Source organism: Panicum virgatum, chromosome 7N, assembly GCF_016808335.1.
Source record: "Panicum virgatum strain AP13 chromosome 7N, P.virgatum_v5, whole genome shotgun sequence".
NCBI lineage: Eukaryota > Viridiplantae > Streptophyta > Magnoliopsida > Poales > Poaceae > Panicum > Panicum virgatum.
In genome coordinates this window covers 32,858,361-32,880,683 of record NC_053151.1, presented here as the reverse complement: position 1 = coordinate 32,880,683, position 22,323 = coordinate 32,858,361, and the positions used below count along the sequence as shown (strand labels likewise).

General features: G+C 46.4%; 1 protein-coding gene and 1 pseudogene across 1 annotated transcript; one reads left to right on the top strand and one right to left on the bottom strand.

Moving 5' to 3' along the window:
• Positions 1 to 109: 109 nt before the first annotated feature.
• Positions 110 to 2,944, top strand: LOC120682573. The gene is made up of 4 exons (XM_039964534.1): positions 110 to 399; positions 490 to 615; positions 902 to 1,828; positions 2,464 to 2,944. The coding sequence occupies exons 3-4, from the start codon at positions 902 to 904 to the stop codon at positions 2,647 to 2,649; spliced, it is 1,113 nt and encodes a 370-aa protein (XP_039820468.1). The 5' UTR covers positions 110 to 399; positions 490 to 615; the 3' UTR covers positions 2,650 to 2,944.
• A 12,773-nt stretch (positions 2,945 to 15,717) lies between these two features.
• Positions 15,718 to 18,644, bottom strand: LOC120683855 (annotated as a pseudogene).
• Between the last annotated feature and the right edge of the window lie 3,679 nt (positions 18,645 to 22,323).

Below are 22,323 nucleotides of genomic sequence, written 5' to 3'. Positions count from 1 at the left end.
AATACAGCAGCGGTCCGCCGCCGGCGCCCTCCTTCATCGGAAAACAGCAGGGTGAGCGTCCGCCAGCGGGGCCAGGGTGAGCGCGCGCGCCCCGTCGGCACCTGGTGACGACGGCCAGCGCCGGCAGCGCGCTGCAGAGCAGTGCCGGGCCGCCCTTCTTGCTCCGCAACGCGGCGGCGGGCCAGCGCCCGTTCCGGCGGCGAGCCGAGGCGCGGACTGCAGAGCAGAGGACCAGCAGTACGCCATTGCCGGGCCGCCCTTCCTGCGCCAGATATTCAGATATTCTTGTTTCCTGCCGCAGCTCCAGCCGGGCCAGCAGAGGATTCAGCTCCTGTACCATTCCAAGAAGCTGCACTGTACCATTCCAGCACACCGGACTTCTATTCGTCCCTGAAAAAAGTGAGCCTTCACACCTCTAACGTTTACCAATTTACCATGAGTATTTCAAATTGAATTCTCTCACTATATAACTGTATTTACTTTGGTAAGGACTATGAGGTGAGAAGAGACTTCATCCTTCAGCTGCTGAAAGATTTTGGCTTTCACATCAGCTTCAATCCACAAGGTTCAGTCTTTGTATTTGCTGAGCTGCCCTCGTCCTGCCAAATTTCTGATGTGAGTTCCTATGCTATGATCCTGAGCTAAATCTGAAACATGAATAGGAGATGCCACTAATATCTGACACTTATGGAATTCGGAACAACTAGTAGTTGGTGCAGGAAATTTATGTGCAGAACATGATATTATAGTACAGGTACTTTTACATGCCTTTTGTATTATTCATTCACGAAGGTTGTCTGAATTTGAGCATTGTTAGACAATAAGGATGTATCAATGTATGTATCAATGATATGTTGCTCATATTTACCAGACAACTTATTTTTCTGTGGGTTATGTGCAGATGGACTCATTGCTCCTGAGGTTGCTTGAAGTTGAAGATGACTCGTCATCGGATGAGGACTATGATGTGGCGGCTATAATGCTCGCTGATCTTGCAAAGAATGAGCAGCCCAAACATGGTGATTCTGTGCAAGGGCATGAGGTGGTTCGTCGAAACAAGCAGAAAGGAGATGCAAAGCTCTTTGATGACTACTTTGCAGAAGAACCTGTGTTTGGTCCGGTTACATTTAGACGGCAGTTTAGAATGTCAAAGGAGTTGTTCTTGCGCATTGCAGGTGCTGTAGAAGCACAATGTCCATATTTTCAGCAAAGGAGGAATGCAGCCGGGGATCTTGGCCATAGTGCTTTGAAGAAGATCACTGCAGCATTGCGCATGCTTGCTTATGGGGTTCCTACTGATTCTCTTGATGAGACACTTTACATCGCAGAGAGCACCATAATTGAGAGCCTAAGGGAGTTTGTCAAAGCTGTGGTTGAGGTTTTTGGGGAGCAATACCTGCGAGCACCAAATGAGGAGGACACCGCAAGACTTATGCAAATGGGTGCCGCTAGAGGCTTCCCTGGGATGCTTGGATGCATAGATTGCATGCACTGGCAGTGGAAGAATTGTCCTACAGCATGGCATGGGCAATTCACCGGGCATTGCCATGATCCTACAATCATTTTGGAAGCAGTCGCATCACATGATCTATGGATTAGGCATGCATACTTTGGGATGCCTGGTTCTCACAATGACATCAATGTCCTCCATAGATCTCCTCTGTTTGCAAGGCTTGCTGCTGGGAAGGCTCCACCTGTGAACTTTCAAGTCAATGGCCATGATTACACTATGGGCTACTATCTCGCAGATGGCATTTATCCCTCATGGTCCATCTTTGTCAAGACAATTAGAAACCCAAGCAATAACAAGACAGCACACTTTGCAAAGGTTCAAGAAGCTGAGTTGATATTCAGTAAATAACAACAGAAACCTAAGATTCAAATAAGATTATTTGAGACTGAATTTAAACCAATACATGGCATCTTCAATCATTCATATGAAATGACTGAATACTGAAATTCTGTTGCAACTACCAGTGAACAACCATTGAGACTGAATTTAAACCAATATATTGGTCTGCACCCTCATTCTGTGCACTTACCAGAACTGAAAGCAGGCAGTGTGTGAAGCTTGAAAAAAACCTGAACAAGTATGCTTGAGCACACAAGCCAACATCCATAACCATGCAGAAACATCATGCTTACAGAAATAACTCATTCATAACCAAGCCAACATCTAGATCGAGCCTGTCAGCTAACAGCATGTCTGAACAGAAAACTAACACAACTAAAGAAGTGAGCCTGTTTGACCACATTAAAGCTCCTTTTTTTCTAGGACCAGTTAAATACAGAAATTTTCAATGTTTCCAGAAAGGTGACCGCGGTGCAACCTCATCAAGTGTCAATGTGTCATGCACATATGATAGAATGAACTATATGTCTGCAATAATTCCATATCATTTTCACTGTTGTAGTATCTCTTGAGTAGAAATGAGAACGCAACTGATATATCATATCTTGCAGACATTCCATCAAACACGTTGTTGGCAACATGAGTGTCTTCCTCGGTGCCACAATTGGGAGCTGCGATGCTTGCCGACGCTGAAGAATTTGTTGTCGGTGTTGAAGCAGAGGCCACCAGAGTTGAAGAAGGCATCTTCTTCTTCGGGCCCGGCTTCTTCCTCGCTGCCTTTGGCAAGCCGGTGGTAGTTTTCTTGGGTTGTCGTGGGGCGTTCGGCCTTGGGGGCACCAAGCTTGTCGCAGCAGGTGGAGCGACCGCCCACGGTGCCCTTGGCCCAAGAAGGGGCGCTGCGCCGGGCATGCCCATGGGCGGCATGGCCGGCGACCCCTCCATGGAGGGCATGCCCATGGGCGACGCAGCCAGCCACCCCTCCATTGGGACCATGCCTATGGCCGCGACCTGGGAGAGGTCGGGCCAGCGCACCGTCCCGGCGGCCTCCAAGGGCGGCGGTCCGGCCTCCATGGGCGGCGGTCTCCACTGAAGCATCGGTGGAGGGGGACGAGACGGGCGGAGGCTTGAGGCTCGTCGGCGGCGGCGGGCGCTGCCCTGGCGGCGCTGGGCGCGGTGGTGCCGGGGAGCGCGGCCCTGGCGGCCCCCGGGAGGCGACGGCGGGGGGCGGTCGGGAGGAAAGGGAGATGCGGTTTGTTCTCTTTCTATTGGGGATTGGAGATGTAATATTGGGGATTGAGAAAAAATAAAGGGGAAAGAGAGATGGAAAATCAATCTGTTGGAGGAGTTTTTTTAGCATCAATTCCCTATATTGAGAAAAAGTGGAAAGGGGATAGGGGAAAATCAAGCTGTTGGAGTTGTTCTTAGCGCTACCAAGTGGAGCACCCTGCTGCCCCTGGCCCACATGTTGTTAGGACATGTTGTTTGCTTTATCTGATTTTGATTATCTGAAGAGAAACGATTTTATGTTAGTGATTTTTTTATTATTTAACATAAATCCTTAAGATAGGCTGGAGATTTACTTCGCGGAAAGCTACTTATTTCAGCTTCATCCCTTAGTTTATTTTAGAGAATCATTTCACAGAATCTGCAGAGAATCACTTCTCTCTAAAAAAACGAGAGAATCAGCTATAAAAACTTTGAATGCACTCTTACTTTTTTGCTGCAGTTCAAGCATGCTTGGAGTGTCATCAAGTAAAATCTCCCAAAATTTATTTCTCCTTCCCGTCGGCTTATTTATTTATATTCTGTTTCAGCTAGCCAGCTAGCCATTTTAAAAGGCATGAATACTTGAAGATATAAGGAAGACCGCATATTTGGTGAGTAAGTTATTGGAGATTGTCGTCTTGGATATTTTTACCAAGAATGGATGAAGAAGCAATAATAAACTTTGCTTTTAATTCCTTCAATGTGTACACTTTTCTCTATTTTGCCAGCTTGTGTGCTAAGAATATTGTAAAAGCTTATCTGTATGTAGTTGCAGAGGCCAAAGAGTCTCCTTTTTCTTAAAAAACGAATGCCACCGAGGTAGCCTTGTAAAAAGGATCGGGATAACGCACGACCTATCGCACGATAGGCCAGCGCGCGACCCCTGTTTCCTCCCGACAGTAGTCCGCGTGCTTGAGGGGGAGGAGAGTGCGCTGCCCCTGCTGTGGCTGCACCCCCCCGGCAAATCTTCTTCTCCTCCGAGATGCAACTCCATGAACGCACCGCATAGCAGCCGCAACCACTACAAACCACCACAGGATCTCGCCTCATGTCCAACCTGCCAAAAAATTGCCTCCTCTTTCTCCTCCTCCTCTTCCTCTCCTTCCTCGCAATCTGCATCCCCCTCATGGTCCCAATCCTCCAATCTGCACCTTCCCTCGTCCTCCTTGGTTCCCTTCTGTGCCTCTAGTCCTCCTCCCTTGATCTGCGTGGGAAAAATGATCTATTCCCCTTCCATATTCGTAAATCTTTTCTAGGTGCTTCGAATTGGAGGTAATTCATCAATAAATCCATCCCCCAACTCTTTTTATTGCTGTTTGACAAAAAAAATTGCTAACAACTTGTGTGCATAGTAATTTGTGTTCTTATTGTTGGAATTCCCCATCTGTGTATAGATTGTTGTCCTGAGATGGCAACTTATATGTATTAAGTTTGTTCTCGTTTGATGACTTGTGTTCATTATTGTAGCAACTTATATACGTGTAGCAATAATAAATATAAGTTGTCCTGGTTATTACTGGAACTTGTGTATTTTATGGTGTAGCAATTTTTTATATTGTTGCATAAAAAATTCAAAACTTCTGTCTAATATTTATCCTTTACAAGTTCAAAATATCTTTTCGGTTTTTTATCAGAATCAACCAATAGGTGCTCTTGCTGTGCCGGATGTAGATCTTGTAAGTCATTCCTTGTTCGAAGAGCAAGATTTTCTTATGGTGCCTTTAGTTCTGGAGTCCCAACAAGTTCTTGATACAACTTTGCCGTCAGTGCGTAGTATCGGTGATGGTCTGCAAGTGCCTAGCAGTAGCTCTCCCCAACAAGTTCTTATATAGTTGCATTTGTTGCAAGTTTAAGAGAGATGGTGTGTCGTGCTGCCACTATTGAAGGTTTGGGGGATCCCAATGTGCAAGAAAGCAAGCTCATCATCCATGAGTTGGGGATCCTAATGTGGCTCAATAGCTTAGTGGTACAAATAGTTTTTTTAAAAAAAAAAATCATACAGTCATAGCTGCAGATAGCAGCTTGTACTGTTTAGTCCTAGCAAGCTATATTAATTATTTCTAGCAACTTGAACTTATTGTGACTAGCAACTTGTTCCAGGCTCGCATGTTGCTGGTGCTTAGATTGAAGACCCACCATTAACAAAAGAAGCAGGAGGGTTTCTTCCGCCAAAGAAAACATCGTGTGGCTATTGTAGTTGTGCTGAACATGCCACATCACCTCGCCCAGCCAAGCCAGCTAGGAAGCATAGAAAAAAAAGCTCTTAGATGGATAACTAAACAGGTTTGCTGCTGCATGGATAATGTGTTAGAAATGCAACCAACAATTTTTTCATTTTTAATTTATTAAACCACGATTGAGCAACTTGATTCTATCCAAAATTTATGATGTGGTAATTTATTAATCCGTAAGTTGTCAGGAACATATGCAAATGTGAGGTACACAAGTTGCTATTTCAAAAAGAAAATACACACATGTTGCTACTTTGACTCATCTATATATTGCACAAGTTGCTAGTGTGCACACAAGATTCCCATATATTACAAAAAAAGATAAAAACATATGTAGGAGCCATGACCATCTTTTTATATTACAGCGGGATACTTCGGTATTTATGATGGTCAAAATCATTCATTACATCATCAAAAATGCATTGCCACCTCCACCCTTCACCCACTCTTCCTCTTGCCTAGTGTTGTGCCATCTTTGCCTTTCCCTTGAAGATGAAAAGCACTCTTATATTATATCTTGTTGGCTGCGCTTTGAACCATTCCACAAGAACTTGCTTCCTTAGCTTTAACTCGTCAAACTCCATCAGATTTGGTACTTGGTAGGTTGCATCCATCCCAATATTCTGTTACAAGCATAATTTGTCATAAAAATAAAACAAGTCATATACCAAAGTTTACACAAACATAAGATGCCATACACATTAGTAGAAAAAAGGAGTAAGTTGTTGTACACATAAGTTTATATACAAATTGTCGGAAAATAAAAGTTGTCACATATTTAAATAAAAATTTGTAAAAAATAGAATCTATTATACGCATGTGTTGCCACACAAATAAGATATAAATTAGTACAAACAAAATCTAATATACACTCATACATATAAAATTGACACAAAATAAAACATAGCAGGAGGGAGCTGTGGAGTATATATAGCCTTGTTTGAATTTTCGTTATGCTGGAACTTGAATCAGCAAGGGATCGATAATTATTTGGCGGAACTATGGCTAGAAATAGAGAAAAATGATGCTCAAGTCAAATCCATATCGTGGCTGTGTGGATTGCTTTTGTAAGCCTAGAGCATGCATCTCTGGCAAATTGATTCATAGCGTTCGGCAGGTTGGATTTTGACAGGTTCAATAGTATTCTGTGAGAGAAAATAAGCCGAAAGAAGCCAAACCGAACAGAGCGATTCTCATCAGTTCGATTTTTCATGAAAAAACCATATTTTTCTTCTTGTTTTATGACACTTAGATTCATTTTTTTTCTAAAAAAACACACAATATCTGCACATTATTACATTAAGAGGAGCATAAAAGTAAAGTGAAAATGGAAGTGAAAAAAGAAGCAAGACCATCCAATAATGAAACGATGGATTTAACTATTTCTTTTTTTTTTGAAACGTAACCGGCAGGAGAGCTGCCTGTTGTATTAAAAAGGAAGGGCCAAAGCCAGAGTACAAAACTAGAACAAGCAACAAAACTTTACACTATACAAAGAGAGGCCCGCATTCGAGCTCGCTAGAGGAAAACTCAAGCTCCACTAATTAGACACGCCAGGTGTTTCGCCCCAGCCAAAATCCAAGCCGAAGCCTCTCCCTTAATCTTCCTTGCCACTGTAAATGAAGGCGCTTCTGTACTGTCAAAGATACGTGCATTACGCTCATTCCAAATCTCCCAGCAAACTAGAATGATAAGAGATTTTAAACCCTTGCGCGAAACTCCTCTTATCGCAGCCATCTTCGACCACCACTCATGGACCGAGTTTGTGCATGTCCAGTTTGCCGGGTGCAGAGACAGATCCCCAATCCAAGATGATAAGGCAGCCCAAATGCGCCTGGTGAACCTGCAGTCGACAGAAAGGTGATTTCCTGTCTCCGGACAGCTACGGCAAAAAGAACATGTTGGGTTATGTGGCCAACCCCATGCGCTCAATCTATCTGCCGTCCAAATTCTATCTTGTACCGCTAGACAGCTAAAAAATTTGCATTTTGGGGGTGCCCAGGCCGACCAAATGATCTGGTTGAAGTTGGTGCTCATTGACCCAAGGAACTGTGCGTAGTAGGCGGAGCTTGTTCAAAACTGGCCCGACTCGTTGAATTCCCAGCAAATTTCATCTTGGATGTGCGGTGTGAGGTTCACCTGTTGGACTATTTTCTAGAGTTGCACAAATTCTATGATGAGTTGCACGGAGAAGGATGAATGTAACAGGTCCAAATCCTTTATCCAAGTGTTTGTAGCGAGTGCTTCATGTAGCATTCTGTTTTTTTCTTGGAGATAGTGTATACTGATGGTGCTAGGTCCCTTGGACGTATGCCCTGCATCCAAGCACTATTCCAAAAGGCTATTTTCTTCCCATTCCCAATTTTGATGGTGGTTGCTGCCGCAAACAGATGCTTATCTGTTTTGTTGCAACGAAGCTCATTGCCGACCCAAGGTTTGCCCTCTGGATTCTAGTCACGCCAAAGCCAACGAAGACTGAGAGCTCTCACAAATTTGCCGAGGTGTACGATACCTAGACCTCCATTCTTCTTCGATCGTGCAGCCCTTGTCCAATTTACCTTGCACTTGGCCCCCGTAGTTCTCTCTGTGCCGGCCCAAAGAAACTGTTTGCGCCTTGCATCAATATCCTGCAAGGTTGCCTTTGGTGCACGTAAAGCCGTCAGGAAGTAAACAACCTGTGAAGTGAGGACCTATTTGACCAGAGTTAACCTTCCAGTGTAGTTCAAATTTCTTCCATTCCAACTGTTAAGCTTTGCCACTGTCTTGTCAAGAAGAGGCTGGAAATCAACCCTCCGCAAGCGCGCCAGTGGTCAGAGGGAGGCCCAAATACTTGATCGGAAAGTGTGCGCTCTTTGCAGCTAACTCAGCTAACACGTGTCTCAAATTTAGACCATTGCAATGTATGGGCACCACTGTAGATTTGTGAAAATTTGTCTTCAGTCCAGTTGCTTCTCCAAATAAAGTGAGTAGCGCTGCAAGGGAGGATACTTCCTTCTTAGCTGGGGCAAGGAAGAGTGCGGCATCATCCGCATACAAGGAGACTCGAATTCCTGGTGCACTGCCTCTTACTTTGCTGAAAATCCCCCTTTCAGTTGCTAGGTTGAGGAGCTTTTGCAAGGGGTCAATAGCAATGACGAATAAAAGCGGTGAGAGGGGGTCGCCTTGACGCAGGCCGCGGCCATGCTGAATTGGCCGGGTTGGAACCCCATTGAGTAGGATTTGTGAGCACGATGTTGATAGTAGGTGTGCAATCATTTCTCTCCATCTAACAGGGAAACCCAGTTTCTGCAGCAAAGTTAGCAGATAATCCCATCGTACGGAGTCGAAAGCCTTGGCAATATCAAGCTTGAAGAAAAGGGTTGGGCTTCGATTTCTATGGAAACGCCTTGCCATATTCCTCACTGCCAGGTAGTTGTCATGTATGCTTCTCTTCTTGATAAAGGTGCTTTGATTCGTTGAAACGATGCTGTTCATGAAAGGGGCAAGGCGCAGAGCAAGTGCCTTTGTGATTATCTGACAAAGGAATGAATCAAGCTAATTGGCCGGAAGTCAGTTATAGCAGCTGCACCCTCTTTTTTTGGCAGCAAAACAATGTTGGCGGAGTTGATAATTTGCAGGCTGGAGCATCGGAGGGAGTGGAAAGAGTTTGCTGCAGCAATGATGACATCTTTTATGATGTCCCAGCACGACTTTAGGAAGGCCCCTGTAAATCCATCCGGCCCCGGTGCTTTGTCGGATGGCATTTGGTTGATTGCATTTTTTAACTCTTCTTCTGTGAATGGTTGATGGCGGGCGTACAAGGAGTGATAGAGTCCGGAACGAAGTTATTCGGGATATGGTCGGGGTGGCACCAATTGAGGAGAAACTTACTCAGCATCGGCTGAGATGGTTTGGACATGTCCAACGAAGGCCTCCTGAGGCGCCGGTGCGTAATGGGGTTCTTGAGCGGGTCGATAATGTAAAGAGGGGTAGAGGTAGACCTAAACTGACGTGGGATGAGTTGGTTAAGAGAGACCTTAAGAATTGGAATATCTCTAAAGAGATAGCTTTGGATAGGAGCGCTTGGAGACTAGCTATCAATGTGCCTGAACCTTGAACTTTTTTCTTTCGGGTTTCATCTCTAGCCTACCCCAACTTGCTTGGGAAAAAATGCTATGTTGTTGTTGTTCTGTGAATGGTGTGTCTAAACCTCTCAGATCATGCTGTGTAATGTCGATGGCATCCCAATTCAAATCAGTGGATCGCTGAGGTGGTCGTCCCATTATTTCGCCGAAGTGTGTTTGGGCCACCGCGACCTTCTCATCATGTGTAACTGCCCAGCCTCTCCCATTTTGTAGTCTCTGAATGTAATTTTTCCTTCGTCTTGCATTTGCCCTCCTGTGAAATTTTTTTGTGTTGGCATCACCTAGTTTGAGATTTGTTATTCTTGACACCTGCTTTTTCCTAGCTCTTTCAACTGCCGCTAGGCCCAAGACCCGAACTTTCAGTTTCTTTCTCAACTGTAGTTCTTCTTCGGACAGTTGGCGGTGTTCTTGTGCTGTCTAGCCTTAAAATAATCTCAAGAGCCATATGTAGCTGCAGCTTTGCATCTGAAATAAGCGAGTTACTCCATTTTCTCAGTGCTTTAGCAGTTTCCCCCAATCTGTGATATAGTACGTGAAACGGCTCGTAGTGGTCTGAATTACTTTCCTTCCGCCGCTGCCACCGTTTCATGGAAGCCCGGCAATTTGGTCCAGAAATTCTCAAACTTGAAAGAGCGTGGCCGGCGTGGACCGCTTTGGTTGGAGAGGAGAATTGGACAATGATCTGAAAGAGAAGTGGACAGAGCGTGTAGTACATGCTTGTCGAAAACTGTATCCCACTCGGCATTGCAGTATACATGATCTAACTTTGCCAAGCTGGGATTTGTCCTCTCATTGCTCCAGGTAAACTTGCGATTTTGTAGGCTGATTTCTTTAAGTTCACAGTCGTCAAGCGTGTCGCGGAATTGTCTCATGAGCCTGCGATTTAAAATGCGGTTATTCTTGTCGCTTGCCTTCAAAATCAAATTGAAGTCTCCTAGGATTAGCCATTGAATTCCTCCTGCCGGTTTGGCGTTGGATAGCTCCTGGAGGAAAGCTTGTTTCCTTGTACACCTAGATGGCCCATAGACAGTAGTGAGGAGGAAGGAAATTGCATTCTCCCGCAGTTTGACCGTAGCAGAAATAAGAAATTCCCCAATGACAACATCACATAAGTCAGCAAAGTTATCATCCCAAAGCAAAAGAATCCCACCACGTGTGCCACTAGGCCCACTTGCAGGCTTGTAAATGAAGCTATTGAGGCGATGGCCTCCCAGGTAGGAGGCTGTGAACTGGTCAATAGTGCTCAGCTTTGTTTCCTGTAAATAAAAATTAAGTATTTCACATTACGTAGCTAAACGTGGGATTAGAAACTTGAACACTGCCATGGTCAACTGTTATTTGAGTACGGGACTTATCGCACATCATGAATGGGACGTTCTTCTTCATGAGAATGACCATAACTGTTGATTTATAACTTCCATCGTAGCAAGCATACGGAACTACGGAAGCAGAAAATAGCAGGAGCTCATGTAACAGTAACAGCAAACAGGTCACATGTTCTGTAGTCTAACATCAAATAGTATCTTAGTGGATACAATGAATAACTTGAGAAACTCAGCTGGTATGAACTCTCAAGTTGCACCTCACAGCTTGTCCTGAGCACCCACTGGGAAGCATTTGCGCAATACAAGTGTCCGAGTTTAGGATTCAGAAGGTGCAAAAGCCCAAAAATAATACATCGAAGAAAGTATACCATCACACTCTAGGGCAAGGAGCCTACAAGCTCACTAAATCAAAATGAGACAAGATGGAGCAGGATCTGCTTGACAGAGGTATCACACCTGCGACCATAAACTGGCCTGAACGGTCAAGGACCTAGTTTTATGATCATGGCGGAAGCTTGGACCCAATGACTGGGGCCTGCAGTTATGGCCAAAAAATTTAGCGCGCATCCCAGATACTATAGGAGGCCATACAAGCAGTTGCCCAGGGAACATTCCAGCCTGATAGAGAAAGGGATAAGTTGACTTACGCCCTTGAGAATCCTGAACATCCTGGGCACACATGAGGCAAAGTCTTGGTTCCATGGAAGTATGGGTTCAGGGATTACACAGAATTATATAGAAATCAGCAAAGAAGAAAGAATGAGAAGCGAGAGCACTTGCGAAGGCTAGAGGAACAGGTCCTCTCACATGATGCAAGACTGGCGGATGAGGTTCAACGCGCAGTGGCCTTAGCAATGACCACCAACAGCAAGCACATGCAGCGCCTCTAGAGCCTAATGTCACCACAGATCTATCTCAGCGGAAAAGCAACTGCGCTTAAACTGACGTCCCTGTCGATACGAAGGCAATCCCCGCAGTTGAAGCGACGGCCCAGCAGCGCTATCTAGTGGATGAAATCACCCAGCGAACACCTTGTGACCTGCAGAGTGCCGTCAAGAACTTAACGTTCATGGTTGCGTACGGTACCGCTATGCCAACCCAACCAGGCGACATGCACCATGGGCAGGAGATTCCGTCTGGATACGCAAGAGTCGGCGTGGAGTAGGAGTGCGAGGGTTGGGGGACGCTCGAGCTTGATATTCCTGGAGGCGACGGGGAGAGGACACTAGCAGAGGCCATTCATAGCTACATCCTATGGGATAAGCTCTACATCATCCTCAAGTCCGATGATCGGACAACAAGGCTGGCATCTCCGCAACCCTCTCAAAGGGCACCACCGTCTCTACGAGATTCACCGGAACATTCTCCATCACCATCATCTCATGGGCAGCCGATGAACACTCAAGCGTCACCGTCGCCTCCATGCTCACCTCCACTGCCACCGTCAAAGAAGCAAAAACTGCCACCGAAGAAGCAAGCATTGGTTAAGGAGCCTCCGAAGAAGAAGCAACCGAAGAAAAAAACAAAGGAGACTCGTATTAAAGAATGCGAGAAGGGCACTGCTGAAAGGGTTAAGAGCTCTTAAAACCGAAGAAGCCAGAGAAGAAGGAAAAACAAATAAATCCAGCAGATTAGAAATTTTTTATTCAAATGTCCGAAGCAAATAAGAAAAAATTCATTCCGCCAGAACGGCCTTCAGACTACGACTGGTAGATTATGAAGTCTTATGATAAGAAGAAGAAATCAAAGTCGTCGTCATCCGAGGTTCCACAGTTCGGAGCCCAAAAGAAGCAATCAATAGAGCCCCTCAGACTGCAACAGCCGGAAAAACAAGACTTAATTGCTTTTTTGCAAGGAAAAAGTCCATTTTTAACCCCTCAACTATTGGGTTTGTCCAACTTTAACCCCCAACTACAAAACCAGCCACAATAGACACCCTAAGTTGTAATACCGTGCAACTTTGGCACCCGGGCTCGTTTTCAGTGGTTTTGAGGTGACGTGGTGGCGGTTTTGGACACGTGGCGCTGAGGTGGCCGTCAGGTGGGGCCTGAGGCCCACGTGCCATAGTGGGGGGGGAGAGAGGGAGAGACTCAAAGAGAGGGAGCAGAGCATGTTGCCTCCTCGCGCGCGCCGCCCCTGCGGCCGACGAGGCCCCGCCATGCTCGCCGAACGCCGCGCGCCGCCGATGATGGCCGCCACCTCCCTCCTCGAGGCCACGCGCCTCCTTCCTCCCTGCTCCCGCGCCCGCCCCCCTCCCGCCCCGCCCCGGCCTCCTCCTCCTCCTCCTCCTCCTCAGGCCCGTGCGCCTACCCGCCCTCCGCGCCCACCGCCGCCTCCCGCCACCCGCCACGAGGCAGGAGGAAGGCGAGCTGGCGCGTACCCAGCCGCTCATCGCCCTCAACGCGCTCAGGAGGTCCGTGCTCAACGCGCTCGCGGTGCTCAAGCAGCCTGCGCTCGCGTTCCTCCTGGCCGGCGCGCTGCTCGCCGCGGCGGCGTCCGCCGGGCCGCACGCTGTGGCGCTGGCCGCCTCGGGCGGGCGCGTCGGCGGGTCCTCCTCCTCGCGCTCCTCCCCGGTCTGTCCGGCAGCAGTGGCAGCGGGCTTGGGGTCCGCCACGGTAGGAGTGCTGGGCTTGAGGGCGTCCACGCCGCGCCGCGCTCGCTGCTGGCACGCGCACGCTCCGCCGCGGCATGCTCTGGTGTGGGTGCGAACCAAGGCGGTGAAGGGGAAGGACGCCTGTATTGGGCGCACCTAGATCATGTCCTCTTGCCGCCGCCGACCGCCGAGGCGCCGCCCAAGATGGCCAGGCTTGCTGCGTGCTCTGCAGCAGGGGCCTGGGGCCCAGCGGCGCGGTAGCCAGCAGCACTGCCAGGCGCGGTGGCGCACGGGCGTGTGCAGGACGCGTGGCGGCGGCGCGTACGACGGCGTGCAGGAGGAGGACCAGGTGCGGGCGCTCAGGCTTGCACACGGCTGGAGGCGCGCGACGCTCGGGAGCAGGAGCAGAGGCCGGGCAGACCGGGGAGGAGCTACAGGAGCCGGCCTCGACGGCGGTGGCGCGAGCGTGCGGGCGGCGGACGCGGCGGCGGCGGCAATGGCTCTGCTCTGCTCTCTCTCTCTCTGAGTCTCTCCCTCTATCCGCCACGTCAGCGCCACGTGTCCAAAACCGCCGCCACATCAGCGCAAAACCACTGAAAATGAGCACAGGTGCCAAAGTTGCACGGTATTACAACTTAGGGTGTCCATTGTGTCCGGTTTCGTAGTTGGGGGTTAAAGTTGGACAAACCCAATAATTAAGGGGTCAAAAATAGACTTATTCCTTTTTGCAAACATCGAAGCTCACGACGGCTGAGGTTGCAGGGCAAACGAAAATTCCAATGGCCAAAGTGACTAGATGTCACTATGAGCTGGGGAAGTTTCTTGTCCCCTCCCCCCACTCCCTCCCCAAATCGTGGCTGCGCTGCCAACGCAAACGCAAAGGCTACATGACCTGTACATGCTTGCGATGTCGCAATGCGTCTTCATGCAGGGCACAAAGATTAAAGATGAAGAGTTCCTTTGTGGGGAGGCCATTATATGGATAAATTGGGAAGAAGTGTACTAACTATACCATCAGGATGCCCTCGACATCTCTATGCTCGTCTTATGGGTTCTGTAAGTGGTGTTCTTTAAGTTTTACGTCGTTAACAAATATAAGTAACGTATATTATTGCAGGACCTCAATCTTCTGATCTCTTGTTCTATTTTGTATCATGTAGATGGAGACTCAAACTTGCAGAAAAAGGGTACTCCCACCTCGGCTTCGTTGACCCAATCGTTGTGAATTGCAAGAATCTACGTGAGAAACCTGATGAAATATTCCGAAGCTTATACAAGTACATATCTGTTCATCACGACAAGTAGAAAATATTGTTTCCGTACAACTTTGCGTGAGTGTTTTCTGCCGTGTAACTCTTTCTAATTCCGTATAATTGAGTATAGACTAAACCCTAACAACGACCACCTCCATATAATCTTGTAGTGATCACTGGATACTGATTGTCATACTTCCTAACATGAGCTTAGTGATAGTTATGGATTTATTGAGGAGAGATCCAGGCCAATACAAAGACATGCGTGACATGTTGAAAAACTAATTCTAGTACTACTCCCTCAATCACCATTACTTTGAAATCATTCATTACTTCAATTTAATTGTTCTCAATCACGTGCACGATTTGGAATAAATTCGTTAAAAACCATAAAGGTAATTTCAGAACGAACTAAAATGGAAGACAGACTTTCTAGTACATACGAGATGCTGCTTTGTACATTTCAATACTTTTATTATATATTCATATAGATACCTGATGACTTCTTTTATCTTAAAGTGTCGGAGGCAGGCACAAGGCAATAATTTATGCGGATACTATGTTTGCGAGAACATTCATGCTATGAGAGGTCCTTGGGAGGCATATGCTGATTGAGAGCTAGAAGTAAGTAAAAACCTTTGTCAATGTTTGAACTCATTTTGAAAAGAGTTGCAATTAATATTTCCACTTTTGCGCGCGCCACACACACACACATAGATATTTGTCTATATAATTTGTCCTGAATAATTTCCATACGTAAAGGAATTCACACATATATATATAATTGAAATGAAAAGTATAATTGAATTGAAATGAAAAAGAAATGAGAAAAGGATGACAGGAAAAAGAAAAAGGACCTTTGGTCCCGGTTGTTAACACCAACCAGGACCAAAGGGTGCTCCCGCCACGTGGGCGGTGGCAGACCCTTTGATTCCGGTTGCCAGACCCGGGACAAAAAAAAAACCCCTTTTGTCCCGACCTAGCAGTCCCGGTTGGGAAACCAGGACAACAGGAGTTTTCCAACCGAGACAAATTGAGGGTTCTGTAGTAGTGACCAATGCCTCATATGCAATACTACATCGTAATCTTCCAGACGAAATTAATTGTCCTCTGGAAACCATCCCATCCAAGGTGTGTATGGAAAAGACTCTTCTATAAATGGCTGAATGCCCACCTCTGTTCCATAATTTGTTGGATGGAGGTTGCCCAAGTCTTGAATCTTTGAGCTATTTAAGTGGTAGGCCAATCCTCTTCTCAACGTATGACTCAAGAAGATAACCTCCTTAAGGGTGAAATCCAAGAAAATCAATATAACCACCAGAGTTATAGCTGCCCCACCTTTCAAGAAAATTAATATAACCACCAGAGTTATACTTGCCCCTACTGTTGCTCTCAATAACATTATCATTGTCTGAGTCCCATTCAAACCTGTCCTCTTCCACTGCCTCATTGTTACCATCTTCATACTCAAATCCCTGCTCCTGATTGTTAATATCTTGTAAAGTCCAGGGTCCAGGCCCGTCAATTATTTGACATGGCTCAATACTACACGAATCCTTGAATACCCACTCCATTTTGCCACTCGATTCATCAAGAATATATATCACAAAATGGGATGTCAAGTGATGCACAGCACAGTACACCCCTTTCACTGATTTTCCCAAATAAAGATTTGTGTATGACATCCCCTCGTAATCTAAAGGTGGCTTGATTACTTGATATTTCCCATTGGATAATGATATTCTACAAGAATCAAATATTTGAGAAATATTAATAAACGACTTTTGAATTTTCATTTCATTACTAGGTACAAAGATGAATGCCAATGCCAATGAAGTGAGTATTTACCTCATAACAAACTTGTTTTGGCAATATACATAAAGTACTCCCCGCCAAGAGACAGAAGTGTCTGGAACATATGGGTGATCCAAAAGCATGTCAGCAACATTCCCTGCAGCCTCCCCTTCTCAAACAAATGACCTCTCCTCCCACACCTTTGTCCTTGATGAGAACACATTCAGGATGCAAGGCGATGGTGGCCAATCTAATTCCTCTATTGCAGGGTCTAACTTGTCATCTGAATTCAACATGTTATACCTCACATTGGGTTGTTGGATCTTAGGGATCATGAATACCTCATAATGCGGTGACAATGTGGGGTCGAAGACAAGGTACTTCCTGTGGAAAAAGTGCTCTACGACCATATTTGGGCTTGGGCATGGGGGCAGTGGCGCCGACTGTCGTGTGGCTGGGTTAACCACATACTTGTGAAATAAGAGAAGCCCATTGCAGTGGCCTATGATGCGGGAGCTGAGAGGCAAATAGTCAAAGTTGCCAGATACCATTGGGCCTTTTGAGGGGCGGGAGAAGAACTCTGACATACTTAACTCATTAAAGTTAATGAAGATTCCACACAACGACCGTGGGAGGAGGTCCATACGCAGCAGGTTGTGGGCATCAATGATGGTACACCAGGCCTTGCAGACGCAACGGGATATGGCAAGGTAGCATGGTGCGAGAAGGTGGATGATGTTGGTGAGTACATCTTCAGGTAGCAGGTTTTCCATGCCCTCTGTTGTTCCAAATTCTCTTAAGATGGCCACTTATTCCTTCATATCCACACAAGCCCCACTTCTATCTGCACTGTGAAAATAAAATAAAAAAAATCAATTTTTCTCAGAAACAAGTAAAAGAGAATGAAATAAGCATCGATGAGATGGAGTGTGGGTGTTGTGGTGGAGGATTCAATAAAGTGTGTTCATTGTTCACCCATATGTGATCACTGAAAATTGGCAGCTATTTGTGCAGTCCTTACTACTAATATGCTAGGGGCTCAATCCCCTGTTTGAGCTAAGTAACTGTAACAGCATGATTTCATGATAAATCCATACTAAATACTTTCTATATGATGTGAGTTATCATATCAAACGTAGAGATGAGATTGTAGAATCATGATTCAATTATCTGATCATGTTAGCCTAAAACAATTCCACGCAGCGTCATGGTAGTTGTAGAATCATGATTCAATTATCTGATCAAAATATGGGTGTTAAGCTGTCAATTATTGTAGCTCTTGTGAAACTTTCTTTCTCATTAGCTGTACATAATGTTTGTTCATATGGTATTTCTATACCAGTTCAAAGTATTAGTGACAAAATAATCGAACCAGTGGTTCAACAGGTTCTAAACTGTTGGACCAGTGAACCGACGGCCTAACCGGTTCAATCTCCGGTCCGGTCCGGTCCTAATAACTATGCTGTGGTATAGAAGAGAGTAAGAGACAATAGAGTACCGTATATTCATAGGCTTCCACTCCTGCCGTGGATGTTAGCTATGCCACTGGGGTCACTACAGAACCCAGGAGCAGAACAGCAGAACCACTGACCTCTCAGGACACTGATAACAACCACCAGAAGCACTTGCCAAACATCAGCAAAGATGTGCTTCTTGGCCGGATCGGATCCAGCACGGATATGGACACGCGAACACGGCATTTTTCCAAAAAAAAAACGTGGATACGTTTCATCACATTTTTTAAATAAATAAATAACAGTTAAAACAAGTATACAGTTGATTGATCGTCTCTGCGGACCTAATCAACAATCGGCAGATTGGGGGAAGATCATGGAGGACCGAAGGAGCAAGGAAAAACAAACAAGAAGGGGGTGTTTAGGACCGAAGGACCTATTCAAGAACCGAATCGAAGAACAAGATTAAAAAGACTAGATCGATAGAGGTTAGGGCCGCCGGCCGCCGAACAAGTCGAAGGGGAAGGAACTCACTGGAGGTCGCCGGGCTGCTGCTGAGTCACCACCGCAGGCGTGGCACTGTGGCAGAGCCGCAGAGCACCCTTGTAGCCTTGCAGGCACGTCGGAGCTGTAGATCGTCGCGGGTGTGCCGGTGATGGAGGTCCTTCGCCGGCGGGCCGCGGCACAGGTGCGTCCTCCGGCGGCGGTAGTGCGGGCGGGGTGGCAGGCACGTGGGTGGCGGCGCAGTGGGCTTGTTTGGTTAACTGGAATTGCAGGAATAATAAAACTTTAACCGCTAATTATGGTGTTTCAGTTTAAAAAACCAACTCCAGAATGAAGTACTTTAGCATGAGACTAATCTAATGAGATTTTTGACCGCGTGATTAAAAATGGTTATTATAGTATTACTGTGGGTAATCATCAATTAATTATTATTATTAGATTTGTTGTGAAAGGTTACATCTATCATTGAAAAAGTTTAACAAATAGATTTCATTGAGACTTTTATGTGGAGTCTAGAAGATGCATTCTAGATTCCTTTCTAGAAAACCAAACACAGCCAATGCGTCCGGGTCGGGTAGGGGGAGCAGGGCAGAGCAGGGTCGGATAGAGAGAGCGGGGGTGTTGTTGGGTTGGACAGTAGTCTGGAAATAAAAATATAGGAATGGAAGAAAAAGGAAGGAATAGAAGGGTGGATGATAAAACAGAGGTTTGGAAAAACATTAGAATTTCAAAGGAATTGATTGATGTTTGGAGTTCAAATGATTTAGGGAACTTTGGAAGGGATGATCAGAACCCTAATTTGCTTAGAATTATGTGTGTACAGTAATTTTTCATCGCAAGTCACCGGCTAGTGAACTCGATCATTGGACGATGCATTTGTTTTCTTTTATAAGCCCATAACATAACAATATGCACCCAGTCTAAATAGTTATTTCTTATCTGGTGATACATCACATATCTACCATATACAACAAAGTTCTTTATTTTTTTTTCAGAAGACCTTCACAGAGCATGCTGAAAATTCAGTTGTTCTTGTGACAAGCCCGTGGCCCTCACCAAATACTGTCTTTTCCCAGGTCACTCCAGACATTTCGCAATCAATTTATTTATTTATCAACATCATGTACTCTGGTGTTTGCCCATGGGATTTTCTGGAGAAGTGCTGTGTCACAATCTGCCTCACCAACCTCTGCACCGTTATTAGTAGTTTGGCACGAACCAACCTACAACTATGAATCAACAAATGCACTCCAACAATTCACATTAACTGTTTGTTCTACCAGGATGTGGTCAGTGTAAAACAATTGCTTTTTTAGTGCCAAGAAGTGCTGGATACTATGTGGGGATGCTAGCAGGATGCCCACTGATTCCATCAACTATACGTATATCAGCTTCTCAGTTTTTGTAAACATATACTCAGAAGTTGTTTTCAGGAAGCATGTGTAAGAAATTCCTGACGCGGACCCATTTTAAGTATTGAATCAACTGCTCATCATTCCATTCCTAGACCTAACTGTACTATCACACTGAGTGAAACATACCTTACAGATACTCTGAAATTTGTAGCCTGAAAATATTAAACAAATCATCATGACAATAGCCAAATCAAGCATCATTGAACCCCCATGTATTTTTTATACAAACAAAATCAAAACCGGTAAATTATTGAGCATTATGTTGGGAGTTGAAGTTCTGAAGGAGGGAATTATTTGGTGAGTGGGCAATGGTCAAGGCATCAAGAGGTGACACGTAGGCCGATCACTCCAAAAGGCCGAACTTTGCTGAGAAGAGTTGCAGACCTGATCGCCCCAGCCTCTGAAAAATGGGACGACCAGCTTCTGAACTAGACTTTCTGGGAAGAGGATGTCAAAATTATCAAGCCCCTGCCGATCCATGTGGAGCTGGAAGATATTGTGGGTTGGCATTATGATAGCAAAGGGAAATTTTCAGTTAAATCGGCATACATGGCCCAATTTGCTAGCATGCCGGGAGGAGCTGGCACAAGCCAGGGCGATGATCCCTTCTGGAGAAAACTATGTGGGGTATCCAATATCAGCTGAAGATCAAACATTTCCTGTGGAGGATGTGCAATAACACACTGGCTGTAACTGTAAGGGCTATACTGAAACGGAGGGGAATGAAGCTAGATACACGCTGCTGCATGTGTGGGTGGCTTGATGAGGATGGTGCACACCTGATGTTGAGATGCAAGGAGGTCAAGGAACTTTGGCGCGAGCTCAACCTGGAGGATGTCCGGCTCGACCTGATAGAGGAATGCTCCCCAATCAGGGAAAAACTTACCGGCGGTAAGTCATTTACCGGGTGTTACCGGTAACGGTAAATCACCGAAAACCGCCAGTTTACCGGATATACCGGCCGGTAAAAGAATTCAAATTTGAAATCACGGTTTACCGGCTATACCGACCGGTTTCTGTTGTATTTTCGGTGGAATTCTCTGCGTAAGTACCGAAAAATGTTGACCACGGTAGAAAATAACAATTTGTGTTCAGAGAAATTGACCTTAGCAATGGTCCAATTTTGAGCAGAGGCTACGCGCGAGCTGCCTGCTGCGGTGCCGCGGTCGCCGTGCGCCCGTGCCCGGTGTCGCAGTGCCGCCCTACGCCACTGCCCGCTGCTGCTGCGCCGCGCCGCTGCAGGCCGCCCCGGCGCTCCGCTCTCGTCTCCCCGCGCGGCAGCCGCGGCTGGCTTCAGCTCCGACCCGCCGCCCGCGACGGCCGCTGCTCAGCTGCCCTGTGCCCTCCTCGTGCCGTGCGCGCCCCGCCAAGCCTGCCCACCAGCAAGACACCGCCGCTTGCAGCCTGCTTGCCTAGCGCCCCGGTGGCCGGCCGCCACCCCTAGCTCCTGCTGCTGCCGTTGCCGCCGGGTAGGGTTCGAGAAATGGAGGGAGCGGCCGGCAGCGGCACCGGCGCCCGCGCCCGCCCGGAAACCGCTTCTGCCGGTCGGAAACCGCCTCCAGGAGCGTGGAAACTGGTGGGATCCAGTCGGAAATCGCCGGGAGACAAGGAGGGAGCAGCTCGGGCGTGGGAGGAGGAGAAATGGGGAGGATGGCCGGCAGCTCGGGGTGTGCAAATGGATAAGGTGAGTGCTACAACAGTAAAATGTCCGTTTCTTTTTTTTTACACAACATATGAGGTTACATTTCAAAAAAATATTAGTCCAAAATGCTCATAAAAATGTCTAGTTTTTTATCAGATTTTTATCCTATTATATATATTTTTTTTGAAATTTTCAAATTTAAAACCGGTAAATGCGAAATTACACCGAAATTCGTTTCTCGAACACAACCGGTAACGGTAAATTTCCCGGTAAACCGGATTTACCGTCCGAAATTTTTTTCCATGTCCCCAATACAAATAATGATAAAGATCCTGAAACTTCCAGAGGAGCAACAAATGACTGTGGTTACGTTATTGTGGCTCTGGTGGAATGAGAGGAACAAATGGTGTATGCTGTGGCGGCCCGCGCTGATAGCATGACTGACCCAGCTCTGTTGTCGGATGTTCATCAGGGGGAGAAGTGGAGCAAGCCGACTGAAGGCAAACTGAAGATTGATGTTGACGGCGCATTTTCTCAGCTAACTGGTGCGGACGGCTGAGGGTATGTGATTAGAGATGGCCAAGGGGTTGTGCGAAATGCGGGTGCAGGCAGCGAAGAAGCATTACAGAGCGCCTTCCACGCAGAGCCACTTGCATGCAGGGAGGATCTCAGGGCAGTAGCCAGTTTGGGGATGGCCAATGTTGTGATGGAGTCGGACGAGTTAATGGTGAAGGCAGCAATCGAAGGGGAAGACTATAGACTCTCCGCTATGGGGGGCATTGTCACAGAGATCAAAATACTGAAGGCTATGGAGTTTGCATCCTGTGAATATTTTTTATTGTTCGCGAACTTGTAATAGGCTAGCGCATG